Source organism: Notolepis coatsorum (assembly GCF_963971535.1).
Source record: "Notolepis coatsorum genome assembly, chromosome: 13".
Lineage (NCBI taxonomy): Eukaryota > Metazoa > Chordata > Actinopteri > Aulopiformes > Paralepididae > Notolepis > Notolepis coatsorum.
In genome coordinates, this window is record NC_140177.1 from 92,112,178 (window position 1) to 92,130,116 (window position 17,939).

At 44.3% G+C, this 17,939-nt stretch overlaps 1 protein-coding gene across 1 annotated transcript in view; it reads left to right on the plus strand.

Moving 5' to 3' along the window:
• Positions 1-5,152: 5,152 nt before the first annotated feature.
• cahz (carbonic anhydrase) overlaps positions 5,153-17,939 on the plus strand; it is an 18,295-nt gene continuing 5,508 nt past the window's right edge. The window contains exons 1-6 of the mRNA XM_084327308.1: positions 5,153-5,445; positions 6,471-6,668; positions 13,822-13,940; positions 14,470-14,562; positions 14,667-14,729; positions 15,136-15,291. Coding sequence (XP_084183434.1) covers positions 5,412-5,445; positions 6,471-6,668; positions 13,822-13,940; positions 14,470-14,562; positions 14,667-14,729; positions 15,136-15,291 — 663 coding nt within the window. The 5' untranslated portion in view covers positions 5,153-5,411. The remainder of the gene's footprint in view (positions 5,446-6,470; positions 6,669-13,821; positions 13,941-14,469; positions 14,563-14,666; positions 14,730-15,135; positions 15,292-17,939) is intronic.

Consider the following 17,939-nt stretch of genomic DNA (forward strand, 5'->3'; position numbering starts at 1 on the left):
AGTGACCCCTCTGCACAAAAAAGGCAGTAAATTAGACCCAGGCAACTACCGCCCTGTTTCTATCCTTACCTCCATCTCGAAAGTCATGGAAAAAATTGTATACGAACAGGTCGAAAAATACCTTGCGGAAAAAAATCTAATCTACGAATTCCAATCTGGCTTCAGAACATCCCACTCCACTGACACATGCCTTCTCTATTTAAACGACCACATCAAACAAGAGGTGGACGCGGGCAAATACTGCGGCATGGTCATGCTGGACCTACAAAAGGCCTTCGACACTGTCAATCACACCATTCTGATTGACAAGCTAAAAGCAATTGGTTTTGATAGTCTATCAGTGAGCTGGATGCAATCCTACCTGGAGGGGAGAGAGCAGATGGTGGAGGTAAACGGTACCCTATCCCCCCCCCCTCACAGTAAGCTGTGGTGTTCCACAAGGAAGCATACTAGGTCCGCTACTGTTCCTAATTTATGCAAATGACATGTCGTCAGCTTGTGACTGCAACTTGTTCCTGTTTGCGGACGACTCAGCCCTGCTGGTCTCTGACAAGAACAAGTTACAGGTTGAAAAAACCCTCAGCTCAGAACTAGGCAAAATCTGCATATGGCTCGCTGATAACAAACTATCATTACACATGGGAAAAACAGAGTCCATTCTCTTCGGTTCAAATAACAAACTCAGCAAGACCGACGGCTTCTCAGTTACAGTGGGTGACAATATTGTCACAAGGAAAGAAGATATTACCTACCTGGGTTCCATCCTAGAGGCAAATCTTTCCTGTGACAAAATGGCATCCAATGTAATAAAAAACAAACTCGATTCTTGTACCGGATCTCCTCACTGGTAAACAAGAATACCCTGAAGACTCTAGCAGGAGCACTCATTCAAGGGTACTACGACTATGCTTGCACCTCATGGTACCAAAGCACCTCAATGGCGCTAAAAACTAAATTACAAACATCTCAAAACAAACTGGTCAGACTACTGCTTGACCTTACTCCTAGAACCCACCTCACCCCTGCCCACTTTGACAACCTAGGATGACTTAGAGTAGACGACAGAGTACAGCAACTTGCAATGGGCCTGGTCTACAAGATACACTACACGACCAAGGTACCCATGTACATGACAAAATACTTCCCAAAGGTCAGTGAATACCACGATCACAACACCAGAGGGAGCTCCACAAATCATGTTAAACCCAGATTCGGCTCAAACAAGGGACTAAACACGTTTCGCAATTATGCCACATCAATGTGGAACGCCCTATCCAAAGCTGTAAAGGAATGTGAATCACTACCCACTTTCAAAAACACTCTCAAAAAACACCTAAGGGAGACTGCAACTCGAAACTGGCCCCTGTAAATGTCCGAACACAACCCCCTCCAATGTACAGTAAATTACCAAGTATGGTCTTGTCAATAATCCAATGTACAGTGTTTGTTTGTACAGGTGTACAGTGTCCCCCACCCATCCCTCCTACCCAACCCCCCCCCCCACTCCTACCCAACCCCCCCCACCCACCCACCCATCCACCTCCAATGTACAGTCCCCCCCCACCCCCACCTACCCAATCCAATGTACAGTTTCTACGTCTAATGTATATACTCTTTTCTTTCTGGACTCTTTTTGTATCACAAACAGTACTGTAATTGCAAATCTGGTATGTCATAAATGTATAGATGTAGCAGTACTGTCTATCGGTATGTCATGTATGTCTCATATGTTACGATGAATTGAAAATGGGGGACCCTGATGTAAACAAGACGAAAGTCTTTCTCTGGTCTGCATCCCCTTAACAATTGTATGTATTGAGCTGTACTGTACTGTACCCATTCTGCAATCTGTTAATAAAGTTTTCAATCAATCAATCAATCAATAGCTGTCAACATTGGGATTTGAAAAAACGGGAGAGCTCAGCTGCTCTCTGCTGAGCTGCCTCGTCGCTGCCATCTGCTGGTCAAAACCTGTATGTACCCAAGGACTGGGTGAACTACTAATTGCTACATAAAATGTATCAGATACTTGAAAGTGAAATGCTGTGTACATCCCTGCATTAAATGAATGGAAGTGTCAGTGTTTCTGTAGAGGAGATGGAACGCCTGCTCTTGTATTGTCTTGTTTTTTTTATAACGTTGACACAAATTAAGGAATATTTACACTAAGTACTCTTTTACCTCTTATTTAATTCAACCATTAATTTAATTGTAGGTACTGTTTATATTGTACATAGTCCTGTGTGTTGTATATTGTGTCCTATGTTACTTTTGTGTTTATTGTCTCTTTCTATATACACCATGGGAAGGGGGGAACGTAATTAAATTTTTCTGTATGTCTTGCACAAATTGGAAAATGCCAAAGTTGACTTTGACTTTTAACATGTGTCTATAGTGTCAGACACTAATTGTAATGTTAAAAACGGATACTGCTGTAATATAAAGTGAAATTCTACCATGCCTCAATGTATCAACTTTAAACATACACTAAATGTTAATGTTGGAAATGTTAATTTCCATTATTTCCACCATGTGCAACATTTCCTATACAGCAATGTCCATTCTATCAACTCCAAATCTGTGCTATGAGCTCAATTCTCCCGGTGCATGCAGAAGTAGAATTGCTGTCTTGTTTTGGATGAATGAGTAGAAATGAAAAACGGAAATCTTGTTTTATTAAAGTAGTTTTGACATGTGATATAGATAAAGATATTGTTTCATTGTGTATTGATTAACTTTACATTTGCGCTTCATTACTTTACAAAAGTTATACTGGCACATGGGTCTAATACAGCAATGGATTATGGGTAAATGCAACGTTAAAGCAGTGCCAAGGGAGAGCACCATACATTATCAGTGATGCGTTGCTCATGGGACGAGGTGCAACCAAAGTTGTGAGCAGAAGCGCGTGCACGCACATGCACGGATGTGCACGCGCGTGTGCACACAGGAATGCGCTGCACTCAACTGATGCGCCAACTCGCAGTACCCACCTGGCTACTTTGCATACCAATAGTGCCGGTCGTCAGGTGTTACATTCCATTCGTAGAGGCAATTAGGCACTGTCTTTAGTCTGTCCTTATGGAGAGAGGGGATGTGAGGGAACATTTATGTGCACACTGTACATTATACACTGAGAAACCACGGCCGAGAGTGAGCTCTCCGGGAAGTTCATGAACAACCCCACTTTGCTCAACAGTTTGTCGGCAACCGTCTTCCAGTCTGACTTCCTCTGCTAATGTTCTAGTCTACACTGCTGCCACCTGTCGTCACGGAGGGGAATTGCAGCCATTTTGTATAAATAAAAAAAAAACTGGAGAAATACGGGGAAATATTTTAACGGGAGGGTGGCGGGAGAGAAGGTTGAAATACTGTTGCATTAGTCCTTCTCCTTGTCGAGGTCGGATTATTCGTTATCGTTAATTTTCTATATAGCCTATAGCAGGAGCCTTGATCCAATAACCATGTCTCACGGATGGGGATACGGACCAACTAATGGTGAGCCTTTGCACAGTGTGCAGCATCCTCAGGACACTTACTTTGTTGATGGGCTTGTGAATATTTGATGGATATAGACTATAGCATTTTGAAGGGTCTCTAGGAGTTGAATTTAGCAAGACAATACCCCTGGTGTAACAGGTCAAGGATACAGAGGATAATGGACATCACTGGTCTATACTGGTCTGGTGCGGCAGCAGCTCTGTGAGCCGTTGCACAGTGTGCAGCATCCACTTGGTTGATTGGGCTTGTCAATATTTGATGGATATAGACTATAGCATATATTTTGAAGGGTCTCTAGCAGTTGAATTTAGCAAGACAATACCCCTGGTGTAACAGGTCATTAATGGACATCACTGGTCTATACTGGTCTGGTGCGGCAGCGACTCGTGGGGGTAGAGCGGTTGTCTGGTAATTTGAAGGTTTCTGGTTAGATTCCGGCTCCTCTTGACTCATGTCCAAGTGTCCTTGAGCAAGACTTAACCCTTAGGGCTTGTGTCCACCAGGGACGTTTTATGAGTTGTCAGCTCCTTTCTGTCATTCATTTCTATGCTGGAGACGCGACTTCCCAGCGCCGCGCCTCGCGTTTTATGAGCTCTCGGCGGCAGCGTTTTTGGTCGGAGCGCTCCCAGCTCATAAAGTTGAAGTTGAAACTATAGTTCAACTTTTGGAAAGGAGCGCGCTCATCAATGTAACTCATCGAGGAAGGGGCGGAGCCGCGGCTTGCTGTCGGTGCATGTGTGAGTGAATGGGTGAATGTGAAGCACAAGTGATGGGATATGTGTACGGCAGTGCTCCATTCCTCTCTGATAGTGTAAAGAGAACAGCATATCGAGTATATTGTTTTATTTTGCATTGCATAAATCATGGCTCTCAGCGTTTTAAATAGAATATAGAAGAGATTACTTTTCTAAATCGCAGTTTACATAGCATTAGTCTAACACCAGCTGCTTATAGAATAATTTCCCACATGCTTTAAATCAACAAAATGTAATATGACATGCGTAACTAATCAGTATGTGGACTCTATTAGATAACAGTCTGAAATAGATTTTCAATCGAATGGAGTGAAGACAGAATATAATAGAACTATAGGAACATCAACATTCATGATAATCCATATTCTTGTATTTACACATATTTTAACTTGTCTTGACTTTTCAAGACGACTTTCAAGTGAACTTGATTATAGGCTATAAAGCGTTTCACACAAAACTGTTGATCCAAAGTGCGTTACAACACAACACAAGACACAAGACATAAAGAAATTCAACTATATACACACGCACACACACACACACACGCACGCACGCACGCACACACACACACACACACACTCAAAGGCAAAAATAAGGTCAGGAATGCGCTTCAGCACGACTGCGCGCACACACACACACACACACACACACACACACACACACACACACACACACACACTGCCCGGGTCTATTCCGTTTCATTCATCCCTGCCATGATCCGGGAGACGAGAGGTGTATACAGTACAGCGGAGTAGAGGTTGTGCGAGGGGAGAGGAGGAGATGAGACAGAGAGGAGGTACCGCAGCTACAATGACGCTGTTGCCGCTCATCTCTTGATCATGTGCTCGGACACCTCGTAGGCCTACACTGTACTACTTGGACTACTTGTATAACTACGGTATCATTGCATCATAATGCTTCTAGTCGACTATGACTGGTCCGCGCGAACACCGTGAAGCCAAGCCCACCTCCTCCGACCTGAGGTGTGAGACGCCCGGTACTCGGCGGGCAGGACGCCTATATAAACCCTGACACCGGCTCCCTAGAGATGTCTGATTCACCAGAACACTGTTGCATTAGTCCTTCCTTCTCCTTGTCGAGGTCGGATTATTCGTTATCGTTAATTTTCTATAGCAGGAGCTTGATCCAATAACCATGTCTCACGGATGGGGATACGGACCAACGAACGGTGAGCCGTTGCACAGTGTGCAGCATCCACTTGGTTGATTGGGCTTGTCAATATTTGATGGATATAGACTATAGCATATATTTTGAAGGGTCTCTAGGAGTTGAATTTAGCAAGACAATACCCCTGGTGTAACAGGTCATTAATGGACATCACTGGTCTATACTGGTCTGGTGCGGCAGCGACTCGTGGGGGTAGAGCGGTTGTCTGGTAATTTGAAGGTTTCTGGTTAGATTCCGGCTCCTCTTGACTCATGTCCAAGTGTCCTTGAGCAAGACTTAACCCCTAACTGCTCCCGACGAGCTGTTTGACGCCTTGGCTGTCGGTGCATGTGTGAGTGAATGGGTGAATGTGAAGCACAAGTGATGGGATGTAGTGCTCCATTCCTCTCTGATAGTGTAAAGAGAACAGCATAGATTATATTGTTTTATTTTGCATTGCATAAATCATGGCTCTCAGCGCTTTAAATAGAATATAGAAGAGATTACTTTTCTAAATCGCAGTTTACATAGCATTAGCACCATATGGCTGCTTATAGAATAATTTCCCACATGCTTTAAATCAACAAAATGTGATATGACATGCTTAACTATCAGTATGGACTATTAGATAACAGTCTGACATAGATTTTCAATCGAATGGAGTGAAGACAGAATAGAATAGAACTATAGGAACATCAACATTCATGATAATCCATATTCTTGTATTTACACATATTTTAACTTGTCTTGACTTTTCAAGACGACTTTCAAGTGAACTTGATTTATAGGCTATACAGCGGACTTTCACACAACACTGTTGATCCAAAGTGCTTTACAAGACATAAAGAAATCCACAACTAAACATACACACACACGCGCACACACACACGCACACACACACACGGCCAGGGGGTAATCTGAGCAGCACTCAAAGGCAAAAATAAGGTCAGTAGATTAGATTATTAAGATCTGATAGCTAGGAAGGTGATTCCACGTGTATCTTGTTATCTAACAAACCCCCCCCCCCCTCTCTCCATATTGTCTCAGGACCCGACACATGGGTTGAGGGGTACCCTGTTGCTAATGGTCCCAGGCAGTCCCCCATCAACATTGTTCCCAATGAGACCCTTTACGACGCCTCTCTCAAGGCTCTCAAGCTGAAGTACGACCCGTCCAACTCCACAGGCATCCTCAACAATGGACACTCCTTCCAGGTCGACTTCGTGGACGACGGGGACACTTCCAGTAAGCAAAATTCCAACCTCTTAGTTTGGTTTGGTTTGGTCTAGTCTAGCGTGTGTAGTGTTTATTTGACATGGGCCATGCACAATTTGAAATTGCAACAGACTTAGCTCAAGGGGGGGGGGGGGGTTGCAGTCAGATAAAATACAAGACAACAATACAGCACAAAAGTACAATATAATACAGCAATGTAACCATCAGGTAATAAGTAGTTGAGTATTAATTAAGTATTAATGAAAGTATTTAACTGCTTCCGTTACAACTATACTAGTTGTAATCTCTTCAATTAAAACTAGTTTACTACAGTATACTACATCCCCTGTCAAACAGTACAGAATGTTTGTCGAATTCTTATTGTCTAACATGCTTTATCGACAGCCGTAAAGAGTAAGCAAAGAGTATACGGTTGCAGGGAAGGGATAACGAGGTACAGAAAATGTGTAGTTGCAATGTTCAGTATATTTTTACTGTATTTATTTACTGTATATTTTATTCCATTTTTATTCTATTTTACTCTACTCTTATCTTAGGCAACTTGATTTGATTAGTGTTATTATTCTTATTCGTGACCTGTTCTGTCTAAATGTTTAAAAGTTGAGCGATTTCGATTTGCAGTGTCAAATTTCCCACGGGATAATAAAAGTATTTCTATTCTATTCTATTCTATGTTCACGTGAGATCAGATCTCCTTCATGCTGCTTCAAGTACCAATGCCGTGGCATGATTGCATATTGCTTTCGTCTGGCAATCTAGCCGCCCTTGCCACGCATGTATACTCATCGTGTGCTGTGGGAGATAAGAGTGGCTTGATGATGTGTGGGCTGCAGGAAACCACAGAGTTGGCTTCTCAATGTCTGGAGGTGAGGGAGGATGTTATAGTGCACTCAGCCTACATAGATGGCAACATACAACGGCTGTTTTAATCAGGAGGCCTGTTTGTAAGTGCTGTGCCCCACTGAAACCTACATACTCTATTTTAGTACAGGGTGCTGTATATACTACCTATAGACACTGTTTAAGTCAAGGTGTCTGCTTGTACAGATGCTTGTTTAACCAGGTGGGCCTGTCTGTGTGTGCTGCACTTAGACTACAGAATCAGAATTGCCTGAAATGCTGCTCTCTACTGTAGTTTAAAAGGCTGATTTAGTAACTGGGCCTGCCTGCATCTTCGGTACTCTACCATTACCCAGAGACTCTCTCTTTGTCAAGTGACCAGGGCCCAGTATTTCAAAACGTTTAATCCCTATCTAATTGGATCCGATTTGGAATTGGGGTAGTTCAAAACCAAAAAACAAGATTAGGATCACTTTGATATCCGATCAGATCAGAAAATCAAATCCAAGCTTTAATCTGGATCAAATCTTCAAAACGGGTATACCGACACAGGATTGGGATCAGTTTGATCCCAAAAAACTGGATTTGTTAGGTTTTGCAAACAACCCCAACAGCACGACACAGACAGGTAATTCAGAGTTAGCCAAAAACGACGGGCGTATTTATTTTCACAAAAAACAGAAATGTGCAACAAAACAGACAGGACAGGATAGCCCCTAGTCCAGTATCCGAGGCGTCCACCTCCACAATGAACTGCCTCTTGGGGTCTGGGTGGAGCAAGACCGGGGCGGTGGTGAACCTGTTCTTGAGGGAACGGAACGCAGCGCAGGCCGCTGGAGACCAGTCAAACGGCAGGGAGGGAGAGGTCAGCTTGGTAAGTGGCTCCGCCACTTGGCTGTAGTTCAGGATGAACCTCCGGTAAAAGTTTGCAAAACCGAGGAAGCTTTGTAGCTCCTTCCGAGAAGAGGGCTCCGGCCACTCTACCACGGCCTTGATTTAAACTGTGATATTGGTACATTTATGCATATGTATTGCGAATGCCCTCCGGTTAAGACATTCTGGGAAGAAGTAACCACGCAATTATCAGAATTCTTATTTCTGACCATACCTGTACTGCCTTCTGTATTGATGTTGAATGATGTTTCTCAGTTAGCAGCCTCTATACAGGTAAAGAGACAAATTTTGTCCGGTCTTACGGCTGCTAAAAAGCTGATAGCATCACGCTGGATTCAACCGGATAAAATGTGCCGGAAGGTATGGGTTCTTACCTATCTTGATGTGATTTATCTAGAGATATCTACCGCAAGAATTTTAGGTGTTAGTGAAGCCAGCATAGCAATCTGGTTAGAGGTAGTGGAGAGGATAAAGGTTAGCATATGAATTTGTAATTCCTGGTGTTAAACGGAATAATGGATGGATTGTCCAAGAGGGGGTCCTGAGGGGGGGGGGAGGGAAGAGCGAGCAAGAGCATAGGTATTGTATTGCATTTATTATGGGTAAATCTTTTAATCTACATTTATTTTGATTTAAGTACTGGACTGTCATTATTGTTATTATTGTGTCAATCATAGTCCTGTGATTTATTGTGGATTTCCATTGTTTATGTATTGTGTGTCTGGTTTTATGTAAAAAAAGGGAAAAATAAAAAACATGTGTTAAAAAAAAAAACGAGGAAGCTTTGTAGCTCCTTCCGAGAAGAGGGCTCCGGCCACTCTACCACGGCCTGGATCTTGCGGGGGTCGGCTCGGGTCTGGCCACTCTCCACGATGAAGCCAAGGTAATCGACGGAATCGGAGTGGAAGCGGCCCTTCTCTGCCTTAACGAAGATCCGGTTGCAGAGAAGGCACTCAAGTACTCAGCGGACATGATGGACATGTTCCTCGAGAGTCTTGGAGAAGATGAGGATGTCGTCAAGGTAGACCACCACAAACTTATCGAGCATGTCACGAAGGACGTCGTTCATGAGCGCCTGGAATACCGCCGGAGCGTTGATGAGGCCGAACGGCATTACCAGATACTCGTAATGACCCCTGGGAGTCCCGAAGGCGGTCTTCCACTCGTCGCCCTCTCGGATACGGACCAGATGGTAGATCCATCCAGATCCAGTTTAGTGAAGACGGTAGCCTGGGTGAGGGGCTCAAAGGTGGAGTTCATGAGAGGAAGAGGATACTTGTTCTTGATGGTGATCTCGTTGAGTTGGCGATAGTCAATGCAGGGCCGGAGACCTCCGTCCTTCTTCTTAACAAAAAAGAAGCCGGCCGCCACCGGGGAGGACGAGGGCTGAATGAGGCCTGCTGTCAAGGACTCAGAGATGTACTCCTCCATCGCTGCCTTCTCTGGGACGGTCAGACTGTAAAGGCGGCTGCCGGGAAGGGGAGCCCCAGAGCAGAGGTCGATTGCACAGTCGTAAGGCCGATGAGGAGGAAGGGCCTGAGCCCGGGACTTGCTGAAAACCTCCCCGAGATCGTGGTAATCAGGGGGGATAGTAGAGAGGTCTGGGGGCGGCACACTAGGGGAACTCCGGGGTGACGGACTGGACGCAGCCTGAAGACACTGGGCATGACAGGAGGAGCTCCACCCCATGATGGTGCTGGAGGACCAGGCGATGTGGGGCTCATGCAGCGCGAGCCAGGGACGACCCAGAACTACTGGGACTGAAGGGGACCTGGTAATAAAGAACTGGAGTCTCTCAACGTGATTACCAGCAATGGTGAGGAGGACAGGACAGGTGCGTTGAGTGATGTCGGCCAGGCGGTGCTGATCCAACGCGAAGACCTCCAAGGGCCTCTCGAGGTTCTCAAGCGGAGCCTGGGTGGCAAACTCAAAATCCAGGAAGCTTTCATCAGCTCCCGAGTCAATGAGTGCACCCACCGTCGCCCGCTGGTCCGACCAGGCCAGGGTGACGCTCGTCAGATGGTTAGGAGGTGCAGGGGTGCAGGGGTGTGGGAACAGGAAAAACGGCTCACCAGGATCTCCCGGGGTCCCAGCAAGCCTAGTCTTTTGGCCGGGTAGGACAATTGTAGACACGGTGTCCCACAAGGCCGCAGTAGAGGCAAAGGCCGGACCTCAGCCGGGACTCCCGTTCGGCCGGGCTAAGGTGTGTGCGTCCCAGCTGCATGGGTTCCTCCCTGGTCACAGGCCGGGAGGTGAAATGAAGCGCCCGGTCATTCCATCCGCTCTCGGTTGCGGCCAGTCTGAACTCCAGCGCGTAGTCGGTGACACTGCCACTGCCCTGCTGGAAGGTGCCCAACCAGGCTCCAGGATCCTGGCCACAAGCTGGGTGGTGGAAAACCCTTCGGAGCTCTGCCACAAAATCTGGGTAGGAAAAACAGAAGTCAGCCCTCATGGACCAGGAAGCAGTAACCCACTGTGCTGCTCGGCCTGTGAGCAGGTTAGTCATGTAAGCCAACTGGGCTCCCTCTGTCGTAAATCTGCTGGGTTGATGAATGAAAACCAACTCACACTGCATGATGAATGTGGCACAGTCCTCGAAGTTACCGTCGAACAGTCGTGGGCTGGAGAGATGGGGCTCCCGGGGAACGGGGTCGGGAGGTGGAGGGTTAGTCGCGGCGGCGGGTGGTGGTCCGGCTGGGACTCCTGCCACTGGTGGGGTTAAAAGCAGGGTGTTAAATGCTGCACTGAGAGTCTGCAGCTGGTGTAGAATATCTGCCTGCTGATTACCCTGCGCAGTCTGCTGGGTGGTTAGTGTGACCAGAGAAGTCTGGATAGGCTGGACCTGGGCCCAGAGGCCCTGCACAGCAGCTGCAGCCGCCTCTAGCTGTTGGGTGTGGGCGTTGGTCAGCTGGATCTGACCTGCCAAGGCTGCTCTAACACCGTCTGTGTCGGCTGGGGTCAACATTTTGAGAACCAATGGTTCTCGAGCCGTAACGGCACATGGGGCAGGAGCCTATCTCCTGTTTCCGTAGCGTGAGGCAGCTTGATGTACAAGTACACCCCTTGGACATGACGCTAGTATGTCGCAAGGACTTCCCCCCAAACCAACCCTTGATGCTGAGTGTCAAGCAGGGAGGCTATGGGTACCATTTTTAAATAGTCTTTGGTATGACTCGGCCGGGGCTTGAACTCCCAGCCTCGCGAACTCAGGGCGGACACTCTACCCATGAGGCCACTGAGCCGGTCGACATGGTCGGGTCGTAAACAACCCCAACAGCACGACACAGACAGGTAGTTCAGAGTTAGCCAAAAACGATGGGCATATTTATTTTCACAAAAAACAGAAATGTGCAACACAACAGTAACTCCATTAGAGGGGAACGTCTTCTAGTCAAGTAGGGCTCTGCTGCACTGCCCATAGCAGGGTTGACTCCGGCTCTGCAGCCCTGTCCTTAGCAGAGTACTCTGCTCTGCAGCGCTGTCCTTAGCAGAGTTTACTCTGCGGTTCTGCGGCTCTGCAGAGCTGTTCTTAGCAGAGTCTACTCTGCGGTGCTGCAGCGTTGCAGCCTTATATTAGGTTATCCCAACTTGCGGGGAAAAGGAAACGCAGAATCTCATCTGGGCAATACAGGGCAGAGTACAAATCTACACTTCTTCAGTGTTGTAGGAAACACACAAAAAACGGAACCAAGGCGGAGAGTCCAGGACAGAACGAGGATTGCAGTTCATGGAAAAATAGTCCTCCAAATGAACTCACCAAAAGCAAAGTCGAAGTGGGTAAGGAGGCACGGGTCCACGGAGGCAGAGAGAGAAACACAGCAGCAACTTCCAAGGGGCGCACTGGAGAAACAACGAGAGGGAACAGCAGTAGAGCTGGTGGTGACAAAATGACCCCGACACAGAATGATCAGCAAACCGAGTATAAGAGTGCTCCCGCCGAGCTGATTGGAAACTCCTCTCAGGTGCGTGATGGTAATTGGCACTGAGAAGCGCGCAGTACTGGGCCAGCCCTCACAGGATTATCTTGATCCCACCAGAGGGGTAGATTTCCAGTGGATTACCAGAGCAAAATCGACTATACTATACGCCTGGATGATCCAGCTGCCTTTGAATTAATGTTTTTTTGTTGTTACCCTAGTGGGAGTATTTTTTTAAAATTACAATTCCATTTTGATTTTATGTCATTTATGTATTTAAAAATATAATTAGATATTATAGATGTCTCTGCAATGTTGTCTCTTGTCTTCCTTGTATTATTTTTCATATCCACTAGAATGGACATTGGTGATGTCGTAGAATCTACGACATAGATAATGAATAACTTACTCAGTCAAATGGATCCGGTTAATACGATTTATTAGCCAGAGACATCAATACATACAATATAGTTAGAGATGGCTGAATGGGAAGGCCTCACTTGAGGGAGAGGACGGTGTATTAATCCTCCACAGTGGATTACTGATATTCAGGATCTAGTAATCTTGAAACGTCTGAATCTGGATCAGGGTGAGTCTATCCTGAATTGCTTTGAAATACCGGGACAAAGTCTGGCCGAGTTGTCTGATCCATGGGGGAAAAAGTGGGATTTCAAAAGCTGATTGGATCTGATTGAGATTAAAAGTGTTGAACTACTGGGCCCAGAAGACTGTGTTTTAGCCCTGGCTCCAGGCTGCATGTCCAGACTGTTTTCCATACAAGCTGCTTACCTCATTCTAATGAATACATTTGACACTGAAGAAATAAGGTTGTGTTTCAGGAATACTTTGAATAATCCATCGTGGTTCCGGTCCATATTAAAATTGTCTTTACCTATTCAAATGCTTTGGTCAACTTGGTCAGATTTGACTAGACACTGGTAAAAAGACAATATAGTGTTCACACTATTATGTTACAACGAAAACAGTCTACTCAAACAACCTGGGACTGTTCAGTTGTAAATGTAATACAAACAAATGGAAATGTGGTGTCACTTTGTATGTGAGTGAGGCCAGTAACAGATGTAGAAGTTGCCCTGAAATAATTATATTCTATTCTACTCTATTCTATCCTAGTTTTACTTACTTATTCACTTAATCCTCTTTGGTCACATTGGGGCATAAGGTTCCAACAAACTCGTGCCGTATACAGACAGCCCTCTAATTCTCCCAGTCTAGTTTAGTCAAAATATGTGGTGTCCTTGTGTTGTCAGCGGTAGCAGATAAGGGAGTAGAAGAGGTTAGGTTCTCTGTTCTTGTGTGTTGTTTGTCTGTGGGAGTATAAATGTTGAAAAATGTTAGTTGAAATAATCTTCAATTCTCCTCCTCTCCTCTCCTCTCCTCTCCTCCTCTCATCTCCTACTTCTCATCTCCTTCTTTCCTTTCCACACCTCTCCTCTCCTCTCCTCTCCTCTCCTCTCCTCTCCTCTCCTCTCCTCTCCTCTCCTCCCTAGCTCTGACTGGGGGTCCTATCTCTGGTACCTATCGTCTGAAACAGTTCCATTTCCACTGGGGAGCCAGTGATGACAGGGGTTCAGAGCACACTGTCAATGGAATCAACTTCCCATGTGAGGTACTGGAGCCATTTACTGACTTAACCCAGTCATTTAGTGACTAACTATAAGATTTCTAGGCAAACTATTGTAGTAATTTACTGTTCCCACTGGCCGTAAGATCTAAAATAAAACATATGAGTTCCCCTAATCATTCATTCAGCTTTAGTGGTGACTAAATTCTGCTGATGCACTGAATACAACACATATTATCCTTTAACCACTCACAATTGATCATTGTAAGGCCTACTGTATAGAGTAAGCAACCTACAATATGTACCAAATATCTATATATCTTCCTCATTAATTAACAGTATAGATTTGAAGAGGATCAGCTTGACTCCACACCATCCATCATTTCCCCCCAAATCGGTCTCCAGAGCCTGTATTTATCCAGCACTGATCTGAGACCAGATAGGCCCATAAGTCATAGTGAAGTGTACAATGGTCATGTGACCGCAGCACTGATCCTAGATCAGCAATCTTAGAAGTATGATAAATATGAGCCCAGGTTGACAAGTTGTCTCTATTCCCTACCTCTCCTCCCAGCTCCACCTGGTACATTGGAACACAGCGTACCCCAGCTTTGGAGAGGCTGCCAGTAAGCCAGATGGCCTGGCCGTGGTTGGGGTCTTCCTCAAGGTGACTGCTTGATTATTAATACAAGACATATACTCTGTAATCCAGATCCTTTCTTCATGAATGCGGTAGACACTTTAAACGTGTGTGTATGTGTTACACTTCAGATTGGTGCTGCCAACCCCAGGCTTCAGAAGGTGCTAGATGCCCTCGATGCCATCAAGTCAAAGGTAAACAATCAACAATCAACAACAACAACAACAACAACAACAACAACAACAACAACAACAACAACAACAACAACAACAACAACAACAACAACAACAACAACAACAATGACAACAAACTCATCATCGCCTTTGTTTGCATCTTACATCTGACAGGAAATATGGTCCACATCAAGGGATCCATTCACCCCCAATCTACTCAATTCAAAATATAAATTAAAGCTACAATTAAATGATTAAGGAAAAACACATTCATCCTCAATAATGTTCTTATACACTTGATATAAGAATGTTTTAGATTGTATTTATTTTGTTTGTTTGTTTGTTTATTTATTTATGTATTTTTATTTTGAAACATTGTATTGGTGCGTTATCATTAAATTATACCACCCCTCCTTCCCTTGCGTAGAGCAAGCAGAACAACTTTGCGGACTTTGACCCCAAGACCTTGCTCCCTGGTTCTCTGGACTACTGGACTTATGATGGCTCCCTGACCACGCCCCCTCTGCTGGAGAGCGTCACCTGGATTGTCCTCAAGGAGCCAATCAGCGTCAGCCCTGCCCAGGTACTTCCTCTTTTAATATAACCATATAGGTCACCCTCATCATCAACGTATACGGGTACCACTTCCTTGGAGGCACAGTTGGTGAAGATTTCACGCTTTTGTGTGTTTTTTTTTTAAAGTGAGCCAAAGTGAGAAAGCGACACGTAGAATATGCATCCTTGTTTGGCACAAGGAAACTATAAGAAGGAAGAAGGAAGGGTCATCACGTCAGAATACCAGCATTCAATGCTCTGCTAGGTGCCAGACTTTTGTGTCAGTTCCATTGAAGCCTACAGTATATTAAAATTAGCTATCTGAGGAAATATACAGCATACTGTACACTATAACCAATATATCAAACGTTAGCTAATTAACAATGCAACAAATTGCAGATGATTCTGACATCCGAGATAATAACCTGTTTAAACCTGACAGGTCATAAACGAGGAGATGGTTGATCCCATTCAATTAAATGTCAGCCACACTGAAAGTTTCCACACTTGGCACCAATGTGCGTTCACTTGCTACACAATTATGACGTGATGACCTTTCCTTCTTTTATAGTGCGTGCGTGCATGCATGCGTGTGTGTGTGTGTGTGTGAGTCCACATCCACAGAGATTCTGAAACACAAACACACACAGAAACAAGTTTATGTAGAAATGCTAAATACAGACTTTTCTTGGCAGTCTACCTGAGAGATTTGATGGGGTAGGTCATATTGCAGCCGGCATGCAGCCTATGCTATTTTAGTGCAGTTCTCAGTTCAGTTTAAAAACCCATTCTGGTAAAGGCTGCAATTATTCCAAGATTCCCCAGCGAGCTATTTATCTAAAGAGGGATGTTTAAGTATCTGGTTGCCCAGAGAGCGTTATTGTACCATGACTGTGTACAGTGCCTTCAGAAGTATAAATAAAGGTTTTAAATTAAATTAAATTAAATTAAATTAAATTAAATTAAATTAAATTAAATTAAATTAAATTAAATTAAATTAAATTAATAAATGGAATGGAATGGAATGACATTTTATTAAATTAAATTAAACATTCGTACTACAGTATGTGTGGTCCTCATGGGAAATCCCTAACCTAGGATTACACAATTGAATATGTTTAGTTGATTTAAAGTTGTGCTTGGCACTTATCTTAAATTATTGTTTCATTTTGGATTCATTAATCATTCTGAAACCGCCATGCCAGAACAAATTTTCAATCATATAATAAGCAATCAGTGGGCTGGACCCTGTCAAGCCTTAACTTACACATGTTCAGTCTGATTACATTATCTAGCTGCCACATTATGGGCATGTAGCAGGGCCTGCCATTATCATGCGTGGGTAGCTTGTCCTCTCTTTAAGAAACACACCCATGCCAGTGGAGAAGGAACATTATAATAGTCTTCAATGTAGTTGGTATTTAGGGTTAGGGTTAATTGTTCATAGCTATAGGGCTGAACGATTTGAGGGGATGGGGGGGTCAAATTGTGATAATTTTTTACTGATATTGCAGTTGCGATATGATTCACAATATTGTATCATATGTATACTAAAGATGTATTCTTAAAGGTCCCATATTGTAGTAATTTTCAACAAGTTAAATAGGTCTTTGATGTTCCCTAAACATGTCCACTCAGATTATGCATCCTAGCAGCCTCTGTTTTGGTCCTGTTCTCATTCTATGGCTGCTTTTTTATATAGCGCTTTTATCCAAAGCGTTTTACAATTTGTTACTCACATTTACCCATTCACTCACACATTCACACACCGACGGCGGAGGCAACCATGCAAGGTGTCAACCTGCTCATACCTCTATACCTCTGTTTCAGTTCTGTTCTCATTCTAGCAGCCTGCCTCTATACCCCTCTCTTTCAGTTCTGTTCTCAGCAGCCTCTATCTATACCCCTCTGTTTCAGTCCTGTTCTCATTCTAGCAGCCTCTATACCCCTCTCTTTCAGTTCTGTTCTCAGCAGCCTCTATCTATACCCCTCTGTTTCAGTCCTGTTCTCATTCTAGCAGCCTCTATACCTCTCTGTTTCTGTCCTGTTCTCATTCTAGCAGTCTCCATACTCCTCTGTTTCGGTCCAGTTCTCAACGGGCTGTTTATGTGTCTGTAACGAGTGATCGTACAAATACAATAATTCTAGGAGTTGCAGATCAAATATGACTAATGATCCACCTGCCAATATCATATCAAACCTACTGTTAAAAAGGTTGTCAGAAACACATTTTAGGTTAAACTTTAGGTAGAAAAGAGAACGTTTACAAGCAAGCCACAATGTGACATCCATTATTTTCCCAAGATCTCTTCACACGCATATACAATACAGGCTGCAATTCTGAATGGTTTGTTTCAATAGGAATGGATCTGGTCACAGATGAACTGTAGAAACTGCACCATGTACATATTTCATAATTTCCTATTCACAACCTTATTTCACAACCTCATTGTGTAAAAACACAGTCACGCAGGAAAACGGATATGTTTCTATATAATATATTATTGGCCAATAGAGAAGGTATGAAGTTGGGTTGGGATGAATTCACTTCCAATTCAGTTAATTAAAAATGTATTACATCATCATGATGTACAGTAGCATTCATTCTGTTACCTGTCGGACAACGTTCACGGGCGCAAAACGTTCTTAAATTTTTTTTATCTGAAATGATTCAAT